The sequence below is a fragment of the Schistocerca nitens genome, chromosome 1 (assembly GCF_023898315.1).
Source record: "Schistocerca nitens isolate TAMUIC-IGC-003100 chromosome 1, iqSchNite1.1, whole genome shotgun sequence".
Taxonomy (NCBI): Eukaryota; Metazoa; Arthropoda; class Insecta; order Orthoptera; family Acrididae; genus Schistocerca; species Schistocerca nitens.
The window spans coordinates 651,074,102-651,092,258 of record NC_064614.1 but is presented as its reverse complement, the minus strand read 5'-3'; the positions used below and the strand labels follow the sequence as shown (position 1 = coordinate 651,092,258).

The 18,157-nt window shown below is 37.7% G+C and overlaps 1 protein-coding gene across 4 annotated transcripts in view; it reads right to left on the bottom strand.

The window, feature by feature from the left end:
* The window catches only part of LOC126258608 (SAFB-like transcription modulator), a 215,334-nt gene that overhangs the window by 52,278 nt on the left and 144,899 nt on the right, over window positions 1–18,157 (bottom strand). For 3 of the 4 annotated variants that reach the window (XM_049955657.1, XM_049955654.1, XM_049955655.1), the window contains exons 8-12: window positions 10,367–10,479; window positions 10,143–10,292; window positions 9,933–10,065; window positions 8,607–8,642; window positions 5,778–6,139 (exon numbers count right to left, since the gene is read on the bottom strand). In XM_049955657.1, the coding sequence (XP_049811614.1) occupies window positions 5,778–6,139; window positions 8,607–8,642; window positions 9,933–10,065; window positions 10,143–10,292; window positions 10,367–10,479 (794 nt within the window). The remainder of the gene's footprint in view (window positions 1–5,777; window positions 6,140–8,606; window positions 8,643–9,932; window positions 10,066–10,142; window positions 10,293–10,366; window positions 10,480–18,157) is intronic. The other variant, XM_049955656.1, reaches the window with a different exon arrangement.

The following is an 18,157-nucleotide window of genomic DNA, read 5'->3' as shown; positions in this document are numbered from 1 at the left end:
CGTGGAGCCTCGGGAAAAGAATAGGCCTCCGGTATGTTCTGCCAGTCGTAAAAGGCGACGAAAAGAACAAACCACTAATAGGGCTAACCCCCCTTTTAGTGTGATGAGTTGGTTCAGGGCAGAACTAAAGAGGCCTCGGACAAGCGCCGTCATGGTCGGGGACGACGCTTGAACGCCCACAATGGTAACGACACTGCTAGCCAACTGGAAAATGATTTAAATTCAAATACAGGTGTTTTGCAGAATATGCTTCCTGCAACCACCCTAGAAGGAAAACAAAGACAGATGATGAGATGGTCAGATGAAGTTAACCGACACCTCATGTTCTGTTATTACCAAGCAACAAACCTAGGAACCAACACAACTGGATACAGATCACAAGTATACACAACATTTATTACCAGATACCCAGAATTAAAATTTTTAACAGAACAACGACTAGCTGATCAGATCCGTGTAATAATAATACATGTTCAATTACCCGAAAGTTCCTAAATGCAATATAACATATACCGTACAGTTAAAAGGAAGTCACGCTTGATCAAGGTCCGCGTCACTTTCCATTTTTGACCAGACATAACGTCCGAGAAAAGAAAGAAATAATAATAATAACAACAATATACAAATAGATCACCATCATCTTCACATTCAATTTCACCTGCAGAACTTTTTTTGGACAAGGTGAGCCAGTTGACTTCCACTGAGTTGACTGTTGTTACCACGATTCATCACCATGATGATTTTGTTAAAAAAAATTTGTATCGTCTTTGAATGCATCCTTCATTCCATGACAGCCATGAACATGACGATCCCTCTGATCGCTGTTGAGAATTCTCGGCACAAACTTTGCTGCCACTATTCAACAGTCAAAACATGTAAATTGTGCTCAAGGACAAACTGGTTAAGTCCTCAAACTGGTCTGGATTCATTGATCTTCACTGATCAGATTACACATTTTGCTGATGTTGTCCTCGCTTCGAAGATTAGAAGGGCAATCAGAACGAAGCTGATCTTCAATGGCAATTTCCCAGTCATACACTATTTTTACTAAGAGCATATTCTTTGTTAGCTGTTTGCTTCATCACAACAGTTTCCACTGAGTTCTTGCCAAGTAAAAAACAACATTTCACAGCTACACATAGTTCGAAAGAAATAACCATTTTCTCGTGGCACGCCTGCAATGTACGCACATTCACAGAGCTGCCAACGCCACCCTAGTCACCATCAGGTGATGCTGCCTGGTGGAATGACTCAGGAGAGGTCCCACTGGCTGCACATCCTGGTACTACAAATACCTGATGCACAGCATTTAGGATTTCGGTTTTTGTGAAAATGAGTTCAGAAATCTGGTTCTCGTGCAGTTAATCTTCATTTAATGAGTAACAGTGTACTTGAGACAAACAATGAATAAAGTCAGAATTTGTCATTTTTTCAAAGAAACTTTTTTCATCATTCAAGTGTTTGTGAAGACAATGACACTAGCGATAAAAACTGAAAGCTATGAAAACAGTAGCATTCTAGATGACAGAGAAACTGAATGTACACAACGAAGCATCGTACTACCTGTTTACAGATGAACTGAGACAATATAGCAAATTACACTAACACAGTACTAGTCGGCGGTATCTGATCTGAAGTATACAGTTCTACTACATTGTGGCAAAATCCTAAATAACTTCAATGAACTTTTACAAAAAGAGTTAATTGTAAGAGACACTATTAAGCAGCAAAAACATCAGCTTCTGATTCAAACAACAACACAAGCTGTTTTCCTTAACGGATCATAAAATGAAGCGACGCTTATCTCTACTCCTTACATCAGATCAAAAAGCAAAATAATTTAGTATGAATTTTCTCTGAATGATACCACTGAGACAGCTATGTCTAGGTGTTTGCATTCCGCTGCTGATTAACCAAAAATACTGTTATAAACTGGGGAATGGAAGATGACTCCACCTGCAGTTGCGGAACAATTACAGAGAATTCGTTTCACAAAAAAACTTTCCAACAAAGGTACAGACTGGAAAGGAGGAGTGCTGATGGGATTGAAATTTCTTGCCAGAGAAAAGAATGTGCTCAAAACATGTGCATCGTTTTAGATGCCGAGAAATATTTACACAGACAATTGATATAGTTCTGCTAACTTTCTCAGGGAATTACTAGACAGGTGCACTCCTGCAGTTGTGACAGAAATGCCACATTGTTTCATTGGAACTACCCCAAAGAAGAGAGAACTAACATTTATATCACCCAATATTATTTCTGTAACATGGACTGATGAAGAAACGTCCACCTATCAATCTTTTATAGTGGACCAGAGTATGTGGAGATGTATGAAACAGGAAGAACAAAGCTTAAATCCAACTATTTTACTGATTACAATCACAGAATGAAAGAACAAAGCTTAAATCCAACTATTTTAGTGATTACAATCACAGAATGAACGAAGTTGACATACACAATCAATGTATATCCTCACATTCTCTCATGGAAAGATATGTCAAGGGGTTTAGGGAGAGCTGCATCAAACCAGTCTTTGGACTGAAGACAGCCGCAGCAGCAACAACAACTTCTACCTTCTGGATATACCAACAATGGATGAAAGTGTCCTCTACAATATATTGAACTCAGTACCAAAGAGGATGAAGTCAACAAAAGTTTGGCCCAATTAGACATAGCAGCTGTTAAAAACTATGTGGCTCAGCCTGACGGACTCTAAGGGACAACCAAGCTAAGGTAGGTAGCAGTTAGGAACATTTTTCGAGTCAAAGTAATGAAAACTGAGAAGAAAATCACTCCTCCTAGAATATATAAGGTATGTTTTGATTGTGAACAACAAAGTCATGTTTTAAATATGGCAGCTATAAAGTTGCCAATCATATGTACGAATACTTCATGGTGTACCATGAACAAATGAACTACATAGTAACATTTGTGGAACTGTAGCTGCTTAGAACAAGTAAATTTGTTCATAATTTGTAAATAATTATGTGCATGTGAAAACAAAAGTGTGTGGTAACTACGATTATAATGTGGTAACTATAATACTAATCACATAGTAGCTTTTATTGCAAGAAGTGCAGTAGGTAAATGGGTTGACAGGAAGGAAACCAATTGGAGGAACTAAACAACCGAGAAGAAAGCACACATTCTAGTCACAATGCTGTAACTTTAAGATCTGTTTTATAATTAAACTAATTGCCCTCAACACTATCAGTTTAGAAAAAAAGGTAACAGCAGACAAAATCTAACAGTTACATTCAGACATGCTGGCTAATGACACAGTGAGTTTTATCACTGTAGTTATTTTAATCCATTAGTCACTATCAACTCAATGCAATGCCCATCTGTCGCATCTTTTCCATACCTCTTTCCATGAAATAAATTTGTGAACTATTTCATATTTTTGAGAAATGTTGCTAGAGTGATATCTGACTAGACATTCAAACTTTGTTCTCATCAGTTTGGGATCTGTGTTTCTTCAAACATGCAGTAGGAACCAAATTAATTTTGAAATTCTCCAGCAATGTGCCAATTGTATGGCCATTACAGTGCTCATACAAAGATCCATCAACAGAAGAGAGATCCATCAACAGAAGAGTTAGACTACTAAAATTATTTTACACTTCACCATGTATGAGCAACAGTCTTTCTCAAATCTCGTTAATTCCTTCACACACAAATTTATTGTGGCACTCCTACATTCACCATCAATGCTTCAGCACTATGTTTTCAAATGAAGTTTTACTTATGTTTGCTTTGCAGCATTACTGTGAGGGCCACATCACAGACACCAATTTTTAAAATCAACATAATTTATAGAAAATTTTCAATGACGTTTCAATAAATCCTATACAATCACCATACGCAACATAATTATGTTTAGGATAGAACCCTCAAATAATTAAAAACGTCAGTAGAGATCATGGGAGTTACTCACAAGTAAGCATAATTATCTCGATACAGTAGTCATAAGACTATTCAAAACATTTCTTACGAGAAGGACAAACCAGACGTAGAAGCTATAATTACTCAGGTTGTTAACATGATTCAAATATTGAGACAAATGGTAATAAATCAGGGTGTATATGCAGGCCGGGGGGGGGGGGGGGGATTGACAATTTTGATATTTTCACAGATTCCTCAGTTAAAAATACATTTTTCCCAAGGTGAAAGTACCTTTCTTCTATGTTAAGAACAATATACTTTCTATCCAAGTTGTATGGCTTATCAATACTTTGAATGGTGAAGGAGAACTTTTACACCAGTGTAGAACTTCTTAGCACTTCATGAAACGAAACTGAGAAAAAGTGCGTTTTGGAAAACTCATTGATGCACTGCAATATCTACACCACATATTTTTGTATTACAAAAGCATAAGTACCAATTCCATCAAATACAGCGTCATAGGGTGTTGTCAGGCAGAATCCTGAAAGTGTAGCATTAATTGCAGCAGCTGAATATTTCTGACAAGCAGAATTATAAATTTCATTCCTGTGCACTGAACACCTCATGGGTTACCTGGCTGAATAAATTTTCCATCTAACACTTCGACATTTCCACAGAAAAACCAATTATGTTCAAGACCTCACCTCGCATATTTTGTTGAAGGATGATTATAATTTTTGTCATCATTACTGTATAATTTTTAATCTATGAAAGAACTAACCTTGAAGCTAGGTCTTGTTTTTAGTGTATGTTACACTTCAAGATATATCAAACACAAATGCAAGACCAAAACTTCCATAAATGGCAGGTCTTTTGGGCCTGTAATTTTCGTAAGTCGCTGCTCCTCAAAGTGTAAAATTTTGAATGAGAGTCAAATGCTCCATGATTCATTTTTTTTTTAAAAAGGAAATTTACTTTGAAAGCAATGCTCTGAAAACTACCATTCACAATATTTTTTCAGGAACTTGGTAGATATGTAAACGATTGTCACTTTGTTGTTATGAAGTATTGCACTGTCTTTGTCCTAAGGCCTAAGACACATTTCGCAGCAGCCTCAAGATGCTTTTGTGTGCACTGTTTTTTGTTGTTGTTGTTGTTAACAGCACATTTTCTCTGTAATTTTTTACTTTGGTGTTATTCTCTTGTTTTTTGCTTTATTGCTGCAGTATTGTTCTGCAGGAGCTGGCTAAAATAATTTTTTTGCATATCAGTTCTTACCAGTGAAAATTAAAAAGAATTAACTGAGATCTGAAACAATAAAAATTTCCCAGAATTCTAAAAAATTCCCAGGTTTTTCCTGGAATTTTCCCAGATGGAAAAAATTATCAGGTTTTTCCTGAATTTACCGGCTGTCCCAGGGCGTATACACCCTGTAACTTTACCATTAATACTGTAGTGCATTAATAAACAGCTCTTCTTTATGTCCCCAATACAACAACACCGTGAAACAACAAAGTTGGAAAATCAGATATCAATGTTAGATAACATAAAAACATTAACAGAGAAGTCGCAAATCATTATTCAGAGAAGCTCAGTGCTTTTAGGCGAGAATTTGAGAACAAATACTAAACAAAATGCTTACAAAGTATATATGCATTATAAACCAAAGAGTGTCACAAAATGATTCTCTAAAATCTCTTACGGTATAACGAACAAGATGAAACCACATGATCTGAAGAACCTTTGGGCTACAAACATGCTGCTAAAGGACACGAATCAGTCACACATTATTCCAAGAGATGTTACAAAATGTAGATGGTTGCCACGTTCAGCACCCACTGTTTCTGGCATGAGGTTCTCCACACATTTGTGAGGTCTTGTCCGCTTACCCGGATCTGAGTGAAGGTGAGAACTCCAGGCTTGTGGACTGGTGACGCACGCCGATACGAACGATGACGAGGGCTGCGACTGTGCAGAGGGCTGCGACTGTGCAGACGACCGCGACTGGACAGATGGGTCGAGTGATGGCTGCTACCAGCACTGCGATGTCGCTCCCGCCACTGCTTTGGAAACTCGCTGCGTCCTCCTGATAAGCCGCGCCGTTCCCGCGACACCTGACGGCTGCGCAGCTTCTCGGGTCGCCCATTCCGCTCACTGCTGTCTGCTGCCTTCACAACATTCTCGTTCTCTTCGTCGTCGGCACCTTCCTCCGCTTTCTTCTCTTGGCCATCCTCTGCTTCTTTTTTAGTATCTACAGAAGCACAACATGCCACTTATTGTTGGCACAACTGTTGTGCAGATGTGGTCCTTTCGAAGCCTAACGCAAATTTTGGGAAGAGACTGCACGTAGCTGCTCATGTTAGGTAAGTGGCATTTGTGTGTGCTAATCCTGGAATGTAGTATCTTCGTACACTGTGCATGATTTGTTTTCATACACAGAGGTTATACAATTATAAATTGTACCTGGAGTTCATACCGCTTGTCAAGGCACTTTTTATAACTGGGATCAGTTTTCATTACATCATTATTTTTCCAATTTAGATTTACTGTCCTTTATCAGAAGAAACCTTTATCTGTTGACATTTTCTTTCTCTTGATTTGTGAACTGCTCTGTCAATTTGATAAGTCACTTCATTACAGTTGGTACATGAAGTAGTGTGTATGAAGTTTCATTCAAATCTCCAATTGTGTCATGTTACTTTATGATCATGACACTCAGCTGTTCTCTATATTGAGAGAAATCACATGGTGCCTCAGAGGGATGTAAAGTAAGGTCTCTCTGTATTTTGTAAGTGACAGTAATTGGTTGATTAAAGCAATTAATTATAACTGTTCGCTGATCCATTTAGTGTTGAATCCTAGTTACCATCAAATTCACCAAAAGGCCATGTCACCCACAAATAAAATAACTTTTCAAGATACATGAAACACTGTGCACGAAGTAGTAATATGAAACAAAAGGAGTGCCAGATTTTGTCACCAACCTGCAAACGCACTAGCTGTGGTTCACATAATTATTTTTTCATAAAGTTACTTTGATTCCGTTTAAAAATGTTATGGCTTTCCAGTTTTCAACTGTGAAACATGAAGTATCCCAATATCTTATTACTGCCTAAGAGCCAGTTTTTTCAATGGCATTAAAAGAGCAAAAAAGCTGCTGCACAATGCTCCGAAAGGAAGGTTTTTCTTCCATCAAGTGAGAATAAAAATAGAGTTCTGATTATGCCACATTACTTCAGCCTCACAGAAATTTCATACCAATTCCATACTTATTTTAATGTGTTTGTAAGAGTCCATCACATTCTGCAAACAATTTTTGCAGATTATGAGCTACTTTTAGGAGTATTTTGATACACAGTTATTACTACTGTTGTTTTATGGGCTGTGTGGTAACATATAACACTTAGATACTGGTAGGTGCAAATTTTAAGATGTGGCCACCAATAGTAATTTATTGCTTCATTACTAAATCCTGAGGAATAACAACTTAAAATAAAAAATTGCCTTCTACAATATTAATTGAAAGGCATATTTAATATTCATGTTTCAAATTTTTAATGGGGGGAAAAAATAAATAAATAAATAAATAAACATTCTGCACATCACTGAACATGAAAGATTGATATTTGTGTGACCACTGACGAAGATTAATTTTGAAGTGTGATGTTTGTTGTTTGGAAAGTGAAGGTGACTAGAGAGCATGCAATAGGTTTTGGAAATCGTGCAAATCTGTTAGGGCTATTTTAATGATAAATGGATAGTCATGGATGAAACATAAAAATCATTTAAGCTGCTTGGAGATGCAACCATATGTGTTGTGTCTGTGCATTGGAGGGAAGTACAAGCATAGTGACTTGACACATTCACTTCATGTGGAAGTGATCAACTTTTAGTTCTCTAGTGAGGCACTTCTGACGCAAGTGCAGTTGCAAATAACGCAAATATAATGTATTGAAGACTTATTAGAAAGACTGAATGATGGCTATAAAACAGAACCAAGAACAACTTTTCCAATTGAGAATTTCTTCTTGTAAAGTTAATAACAGTTGTTTCATGTCCTCATGAAGAAGATAAACGTATCGATAAAAAGCAACAATTCCCCTCACCCTGCCGCCACACTCACAACAATTTATTTCCGAGACAATATTTCATGGTGCAGATTCCTTCAACTTTCATGGCAACTCATCAGTCATGTCAGATGTCGCAAAACCTGGCAATTTCTATGCGGTCTCTTGACTTACGGATATAGCCTGCTGAAATACTCATTGTGGAGGATGGTGATTTCACATACACTGGACGTTATTCACTGTCTCAGAATCTGACCTACTAATACCGCAAATTCAGACTGCACTACAATATGTTCAAATCTACGATGTGGACTTATTTTCAACTCTGCTACATTTAGTGATCTGCAGAATGCATTTTCCTGCAATACACTTATATTTCATAAAAATATTTAAACATGCTTCTTTTGCATCTCAGTACATTTTAATTGAATATATGAGGGAAATATGCTGTAAAAATGTATTTTTGATCATAGTGTGTACCAATCCTTAAAATTCGAACGTGGAGTAGGTGAAGCATTTCCAACTAACACTAATAACTGAACAATGAGATTCAACTCTGAATCATGTACATATTTTTGAAACTAAAAATCGATAACTTATTAAGTTCTCTCTTTAACAACAATATTATAGAAAGGACAGATTGCTACTCACCATACAGAGGAGATACTGGGCCGCTGACAGGCACAACTATAAAACATACATTTAAGCTTTTAGTGAAAAGGCCGTACATTTAAGCTTTTGGTGTAATGGCCTCTTTCTGAAGTACAAAACACACACACACACACACACACACACACACACACACACACACACACACACAACTCACGCACACTACCACCTGTCTCTGGCTGCTGTGGCCGGTGGCCATGCGCTCTTACAAGGGTGCACGCGTGCTACTTCAGAAGAAGGCATTTAGACCAAAAGCTTTAACGTATAACAGTCTTTTCATGATGCCTATCTGCTATTCAACATCTCCTCTATAGAGAGACAGCAATCTATTCGTTACATAATACTATTATTATTTCATCCTAGACTGTCCATAGTTTGAAATTCCCTCTTCCCAACATATTTCAAAATAAACGTAAATTAAAAATAGTAGGTTGTATCATCAAAATTAGGTACTGAATAATTGAACATAAATTTACATACATTTTTGTTATTATTTGTCTTAAACATCTGCAAAATTGTTGCCGACATGAGATAAGGGGATCATCATCATACTGTGAGTTGCCAATGTATGTTTTCATTAAATCTTTGTAAGGTAATAAACCTGCTCTTACTTCTGTGTACCTGACTGACTGGACTATTATATGTACTATTTACCGATGATTGTTTTGAATTTGTGGATTATGCACAGCATGCTATAATTCAGTATTTGGAAAACAGAATTACTATTATCTGTAACAACGATTTATGTTAGAATTGCTCGAAAATAAGTAATAAAAATGTTTGTGCCTGAAGACTTGTTAACTCCGACAACCATGATAAAGTACAAATACTCTCCCCCAGCCTCCTCCTAGTCATTCCTCTTTTAAAAAAACTTTAGGAAAATAAATGATGCATATAGAGTCATTTTATGCCATGGGCATTCCAGAATGCAAATATCTAGCCATCCTGTACAGCCATGATTCAGACAGACAAGGTGGAAATACCAATTCCAACATACAGCTGAACTTCGTTCTGAGAGCTTTTAAGTTTAATTAGCATAAATCTCTTTCTGACTGAAGAGTAGGTTTGATTTTTTTAGAAAGCTCACTGGTCAGCAATGAGACGGGATTTTCATTCTTTCAGCACTCTTTAAATGCTTCAAATACTTCGATTTACAGACCTTAAATTTAACCTTCACCTTGTTTTTTAGACGTGTTCAGTTATGGTAAGGGGGTGACAGCCAGTGAGCCATTCAAAGCATACAAATTATTTGAATCATAAGCCCTCCAACATGCTAACATTTAACATGATATGTTAAATGCAACCTACCTTTGCTTAAAGTATCTGCCAACTTCTTATCTCCCTCTTTCCTTTCTTGCTTCTTTTTCTCATCCAACTTTTTAGGTGTTACAGGGACTTTTGCATCAGTTTTCTTAGGGGGGCCTCCAGCATCTGCATTTGCCTAAAAATATATCTGTTTAGTTAATAACAAATATTGTGACAACATACAAATGGAAATTACCAACTCAAATGCTGTACCCGTTCAATTGATATCATTCTCCCATGTAACTCAGTTCTGTGCAAATGCTGAATACATTTTGTAGCATCGTCGCTGGTTGCCATTGTAACATAGCCATAGCATCGAGCTCCAGGTGTCTTAGCATTTGTTACAACCTTTGCACCTACCACCTACAAACAAAGCAGAAGTAAGTATCTAGCTTGGAAATGTGCTTTGGTGGCAGGCAAATACAAGGTGAACTTACTTTTCCATACTTAGCAAATACATGCTTCAAGTCTGTTGCCCTTGTTGACGATGATAAACCACTAACCCATAAATTTCTGGTAGTGCTAGTACCAGGAGTCCCCTTTTTCCTTTCTGTAACAAAAGAAAAAATATCATCATTTGTGTCTTTCTTAACTCTGCACACAGTGCAATCAATCATATCCTGGGGGAAAAAAAGCCGAATCAAAGGATTGTGAGCAACAGATGCAAAAAATACAATTAACTGATTATTCCACAGACCAACCATGCATGAATCACATTAAGGCAAATAGGAAGTGAAAATCCGTCAAAGTAATGATTTTTTCATTGTGTTAAGTTATACCCCAGTCCTTCCTGAAGAAGAGTATGTTAAACTTTTGTATGTTTGGAGTATAATGATAGGAAAGATAGCATTTTTTAAACAAGACCATGTCCCCCCTGTTGGCAATTCAGCTGTGTTTATCACCGCTGCAGCCGACTTTCTCTGCCTTTACTCTACTTATTCTTTGACCACTGCTTTTCAAATTGGTCTCCCCAGAGCTAAGCAAGTATATGTAACAATTTAACATCAATTCAGAATTCCCTAAGTTTTACTCATCATAGTTATTTGAAGGAGAAGCTTAATTTCAAGAAGTAATCTTATTGCCTTTATAGTTCTTAGTGTTTATCAAAAAGGACTCAGTAACTCTGAAAAATTTGTACACCCTTATTCATATGACTTACAGACTTAGTCTTGGATGTCACCTTGAAGTTTCGACTCATGGTTCACTAGTACAGAACAGTGCCATTGCAGCTGCAGCAAAGACTATCAGCCTTGAGGGTACTCACAAAGAAAACCTCCCCATCGCACCCCCCTCAGATTTAGTTATAAATTGACACAGTGGATAGGCCTTGAAAAACTGAACACAGATCAATCGAGAAAACAGGAAGAAGTTGTGTGGAACTATGAAAAAATAAGCAAAATATACAAACTGAGTAATCCATGTGTAAGATATGCAACATCAAGGACAATGTTGGCATATGGGCGCAGTGGTCCCGTGGTTAGAGTGAGCAGCTGTGAAACGAGAGGTCCTTGGTTCGAGTCCTCCCTCAAGTGAAAATTTTACTTTATTTATCTTCGCAAAGTTACGATCTGTCCGTTCATTCATTGACATCTCTGTTCACTGTAATAAGTTTAGTGTTTGTGTTTTGCAACCACACCGCAAAACCGTGCGATTAGTAGACGAAAGGACGTGCCTCTCCAATAGGAACCGAAAACATTTTTATCACAAGGTCATACGTCAACCGATTCCTCCACAGGAAAACATGTCTGATATATTCTTTACGACACTGGTGACGGCATGTGCGTCACATGACAGGAATATGTTGTCGACCCACCTAACTTGCACACTTGGCGAATGGGTAAAAAGATTCTTCTACCTTACCCGATTTAGGTTTTCTTGTGGATGTGATAATCACTCCCAAAAAAGTGATGAAAACATAAGAGTTTGTCACATAAACTGCAACAAATGAATGCAAAAGTTTCACAATCGCACAGTTTTCCCTGTGCTCTGTCAAAAACCGTCAAATCCTGTATATGTCCAAGCAAATCTGAACATGTCCTGGAATTTTGGAGAGCGAAGTTGATTATGTGTGAGTGCCTGAACTTTGATAATTATCTGAAAATAAAAAATTAAACTTTTCACTCGAGAGAAGATTTGAACCAAGGACCTCTCGTTCCACAGCTGCTCACGCTAACCACGGCGCTCATACGCTGATACTCTCCTTGATGTTGCCTATCTCGCCCATGGACTACTCAGTTTGTATATTTTGCTCATTTTTTTCGTAGTTCCACACAACTTCTTCCTGTTTTCTCGATTGATCTTTGTTTAGTTTTTCAAGGCCTATCCCTGTGCCAACTTATGACTAAATCTGAGGGGGGTGCGATGGGGAGGTTCCCTTGTCAGTGTGGGTCTTGATTTGAAGAGAGTAAATCTGAGACAACTGTGCAGTATAATTTTTGTACAGATTATGGTAAAGATCCTTCCAGCAGGCCTACTGTTTATAAGTGGCACAAGTATTTTACCGAAACTCTATGTTTAGTAAGAGAGAACAAATCCTCAGGTCATCCCTGTGCATCTGATGTCATCGAACTAGTGAGGCAAAACTTTGTGAACGTTCCTACAAAAATGCCCTAGCGTGCTTCTCAAGAACTATGCATCCCACATACGACAGTTTACCATGTATTAAGAAAATGATTATATCCCAAATCAAGTCTACAATGGTGCAAAAACTAAAAGACAGTGACAGGATTATATCTAAGGACTTTTGTACGAAGATGTTACATTGGTTAGATGCAGTTTTCATTGGAAAGGTTATCTTTAGTGACAAGCTGAGTGTTCACTTACATTGTGAAGTTAATAAACACAACCATCAGATTTGAGAAAGTGAAAATCCACAAAAATCACTGGAACATGGACATGCGGCCCAAAACTTGATATGTTTTCGTACTGAGACCTTCCTGTCTCCAAAAAACCTAACAATGGAATAAAGTAAAAGATACCCTGTTAAACTTTTTGGTTTTCCTACTGATGATGATCAAGAACACAGTGTACAGTTTATTCAAGAAGGTGCACTGCCACACTATCTCTCCAAAGTCCAGGATTTCTAATATTTCTTAAATGTATGCTTTCCAGGTAGGTGGGTGAGCCAAGGTGTGGCAATTGCATGGCTCTCACATTCACCTGACCTGATGGATTCTGACTTTTTCTTATGGGGAATCGTGAAGGTACTTTGTTTGCTCCACCCTTACTGGCATCTCTGCCAGACCTTAGAGCTCCAATCTACCTCGCAACCGAACAAGTCACATGTGACATGCTGCATCAAGTTTGCCTATGGAAGTCGCACTGAAAATCTGTTAGAATAAACTAAAACATTTTCCTACAAAATGGACACCAAAATCATGTCTGTCAGTTAATTGAATAAATCTATGGGTTTTCAAAGTCATAAAGTACTTTCTGATAGACCCATTATTTTATCCGTATAGACTAAGTATGGACAAAGTACTACTGAGAAGTAATAATGATTTAGAACTAACCCCTAACAATGCAAACAACAGGTGTTACAAATCCTATCTATTTAAATCTAGCAAATGCTTGCTAAATGCATCCATTGGAGAACCCCAACAAGTTTCATCAAAAGTTTCAATAACTTGTGTGCAGGAGGGCGTCTAAATCAGTATTTGTGGGCCTCAAAATCCATCATCAAGCTGAAAGTTTTCAGTCATAAGGGCGTAGAACCTGGGATGAACACAAAGAATACACTTCTGCCAATTGACCAACTGAGGGTGCGGGAGGCTGAGAAAAGAATCCTACAAAAGACAAGAGTCCTGAATTCAAAATACGGCCTCCACATATAAGCTGGAGGATACAGAAATCTTCAACAATGGCAGCTGTAGACCTGGTGAGTCACATTCAAATGTACGTTGAACAGGTCATAAAATTTTTAGCTTTAGGTGCTACTCTCTCCGAAACTAATACATCTATGTCACTGAAAGTTGGGACAAAAATTAATTCATCACTATCATTAAGATGTATTAGAATTACAGCAATCAAACACATTTTTAATGCCCATTTTTTAGGTCACATACTTTTCTGTGATTTTCTATAGTGATAACAATGCTACTGTCATATAAGGAAAGTTCAGGATGAAATAACAATATTATGTAAAGGATACATTTGATACTCACCTATACAGGGGAGTTGTTGAGTCACAGACTAGCACAGTAATAAGACCAATATTTAAGCTTTCAGCCAAAAGGCCTTCTTTTAAAAAAAAAAAAAACACATTCAGACAAACCCAACACCCACACATGATCCTTGCCTTTGGTGAAAAGCTTAAATGTATACAGGTTTTATCAATGTGCCTGTCTGCAACTGAATGTCTCCTCTATTTGGTGAGTAGCACTCTACCCTTTTCATAATATTGTCACTATTGCCACGTAAGTAACATACTTTGAAGAAGATATGACAACTTATGCATGTTTCAAATTTGGTTTGATTTAAATAAGTAGTTTTTGAGTGATGTACACCAATGTTAGTGCTGTCAATTGAAGTAAACAAGCTCACGACAGAATCCCCTTAAATAATAGAAGATTTAAGGGAAAACAAAACATTACTCAGTTTTTAAAGGTCGATTTCTTACTTTGTTGTTTGTACAAATCTCAACAACATTCCTCACACTGCTCACAGTATGATAGGTGCTTACTAAAAAAATAAAAGAGAGAGAGAGAGAGAGAGAGAGAGAGAGAGAGACTGCCTCTATCACCCACACACCTGTGGTTTGATTTGTATAGTTCACAGACTTATTTTCACTAATGCAAGGGCAAGAGACAAGTTACATGAAAGCCCAATAACTGCTACATGCATTCACATTTGTGTGTTTTTGACTGTCCTCGCATGAAGGTAAAATATGAAGGTGATCTTCCCTATTTACTATTGTTGTTTTGAGGGGTCCAAGATGTTCGTGCCACAGATAATATAAAATGATATGTTTCTCCTCAAAGAACTCCTATATTTAAGATATTTGATCTTCACATAAAGGGCAACACAAAGAAATATGGAAAGAGAAATTCATATATCTTAGACCTTTAATCATTTCGGTGCTATGTATGTGTATAAACATTCTGCTATGCCATTCTCCAGGTGCTGTGGACATGTATATGTGTGCTGTTTGGGTTTCCCTACAGTGCTATGGTTGTCTGTATGCGTCCTGAGCTGCCCTCACTGTTGCGGACGAGTTATTTTCATGTCTTGGTGAATAACAAAATGTTCTGAGTCTTCATATGCAACATATGTGCCTCACTGTGTGCTATCACTGGCAAAACATTTTGTTCTGGTATCTTGAATGGTTTATGAGATATAATGATTGTTATGACCAAATGATTCACAATGCACATCAAATGTAAATGGGTGTGTCACTTGCGACCGCCTGTCGGATATATATAAAACCCTCATGAATGAAATATCCGACATAAAACTTTCCTTAGTGTTGTACCACATCATAATTTAAAGAACTATACTGGAGAAACCAATGTTTCAGCTACAGTTATAGTGGTCTCCTCCTCCTAAGTCTACCAATAAGTATACCCAAAAGAAGACCATTGTAGCCATGGCCAAAACATTGGTTTCTCTAGTACACTTTTATGCGTTATGATACTCAAAGCGTTGTGTCAACCGACTCTGGCCGCAGCAACCTACACAATTATGGAATCAATGATCTTTCTGCTCTAAATTTTAAATTAAATTTCAATACCATACTTGCGTTTCATTCACTGCAACATATGAGCTAAAATCAAACATATGCCAAGTTAATGCGCTTTTACCTCTGCAAAATCTTTAAAATTTCACGTAATGTTTTACTTGATTTGGTGCGTCACAATAACTACGACATGTATGGGGAAGAAATTCAGTCCTTTACCGAGCTACGACATCAGATTGTAAGTTGTGGAAAAATCAAATTTTTTCACCCAATAGTTCTTGAAAAATTGGATGGTAAGTGTTTCATATCAGCTGGAATGCTATCACTCAGCACAGACAAAAGCATTTAGTGAGAAGTACAGCAATAACAAAAGCTGCCCTCAGTACAGAATGCAGAGAGCACATTTTCTGAACAGACAAGGAATTTACAAGATGGACTGAACAAACATAAGAAAGTTAATACTTCGGAAGTCTTAGATGTGGACATCATAAAGGACAACGCCATGACAGGAAAAGGTATCTTGCATAAAATGTAAAGTGAACTATGTATTTGTTTATTACAGTTATTAGACAATAATTGAAATTGGAACAAAAAACACCTTTACGTAACAAACTACCACAGTAAGAAACTTTGAAAGTGGCAAAAATATTTTTGTAATACGTAGGGAACTGAAAAACTTACTTTTACAGTAAACACAAATACAGGCACAAATTCTGCCTCAAAATATTAAAAAGCAAATTTAAATAATAAATATTATTTTGCAGCAAACTGTATCCAGATGAACTATTTTAAAAGAGAGGTTGAATTAACTTCATTTTCTGTTTATAACTATAAAACAATTTTTAGTTACTGGAAAGTGATGGTGCAAGAATGCTTCAGCTAAATGAAGAGCACACCTACGGACGATCACAACAGTCAATCAGTAAACACTTAAGTTACGCTGTGGTCCCACATGTAACAGCGGAATGATGAATGGTCTCCGGAAGTGTATGATTGCGTAATATACCAGCAGAGGTTGGGCCTGGACTAACTTGTTTACGATGTCACCAAATAGCTTGTCAGTTCAATCTGTAGCACTTGTGAAGTATGGTTCACAGCATAATGCTATGTCAGTATTCTGCTGATTCGTAATAATCAAACCCTTTGGGAATAGAAAGATGTTGAGACCTTAATTAAGAGAAGCATTGTTCATTGGCGGGAGAGGGGGGAAAAATAGGAAAGAAAGAAAAAAGAAAGGGCAGCTGCTTCGACAGAAACTATCATTTCCTGAAAGCTTTAAAATAGCCAAAAAAAGAAGAAAAAAGCAAAGACTATTTAGGAAAAACTGTAGAAAAGTTTTTGCAGAAGCAAATAAGCCACTCAAGAGGCTCCTATTACAGAGAAATGAACAATATTCTTTTTTATTATTATATTATCTGCAATAACTTTTAGTTTTGTGATAGATCTAGTCTTCAAGACCTGTAGTAGGGAAAACTTAAATTTATACATTTAACTACTAAAAATATGCTTATTTTGCCAAAAAATAGATACCACATTTTTTTTCAGGACTGCAGTAATATGTCAATCTTGATCACACTGTGCTGTCATCCTCTTCGCTGTTGAGGACACCAGAGTCAGTTTTTAGCATTCAATGTCAGGGGGATTTGTCCAGCCTCGAGGTGGTGATTTGGTATTTTTGTAACCTGTCTTGAGTAGACGGCGTGCAATGGACATTACGAAAGGTGGGACATGGTTCGTAACACCGAGCGAGGTGGCGCAGTGGCTAGCACACTGGACTCTCATTCGGGAGGACGACGGTTCAATCCCGCGTCCGGCCATCCTGATTTAGGTTTTCCGTGATTTCCCTAAATCGCTCTAGGCAAATGCTGGGATGGTTCCTTTGAAAGGGCACGGCCGACTTCCTTCCCCGTCCTTCCCTAATGCGAAGAGACCGATGACCTCGCTGTCTGCTCTTCTCCCCGAAACAACCCCAACCCCATGGTTCGTAACAGGGTGAGTAGTCACAAAGGGTGGCAGCGCATGTTCAGCAAAGTGCTTCCATGGTGCCTTGAAGGTTGGTAAGGAGTTCATGTGGTGTGGCATTCCACTTCTCTACCAGTGTAGTTGAGAACTACTGCGGAAGCAAAGGGAACTTCACAGCAAACATAAACATAGCCAAAGCCTTGCAGACAAACAAAAATTACGTGAACCGAAATGTAGTGTGAGGAGGGCTATGCGAGAGGCATTCAATGAATTCGAAAGTAAAGTTCTATGTACTGACTTGGCAGAAAATCCTAAGAAATTTTGGTCGTATGTCAAAGCGGTAGGTGGATCAAAACAAAATGACCAGACACACTGTGACCAAAATGGTACTGAAACAGAGAGTGACAGACTAAAGGTCGAAATACTAAATGTCTTTTTCCAAAGCTGTTTCACAGAGGAAGACTGCACTGTAGTTCCTTCTCTAGATTGTCGCACAGATGACAAAATGGTAGATATCGAAATAGCCGACAGAGGGATAGAGAAACAATTAAAATCGCTCAAAAGAGGAAAGGCCGCTGGACCTGATGGGATA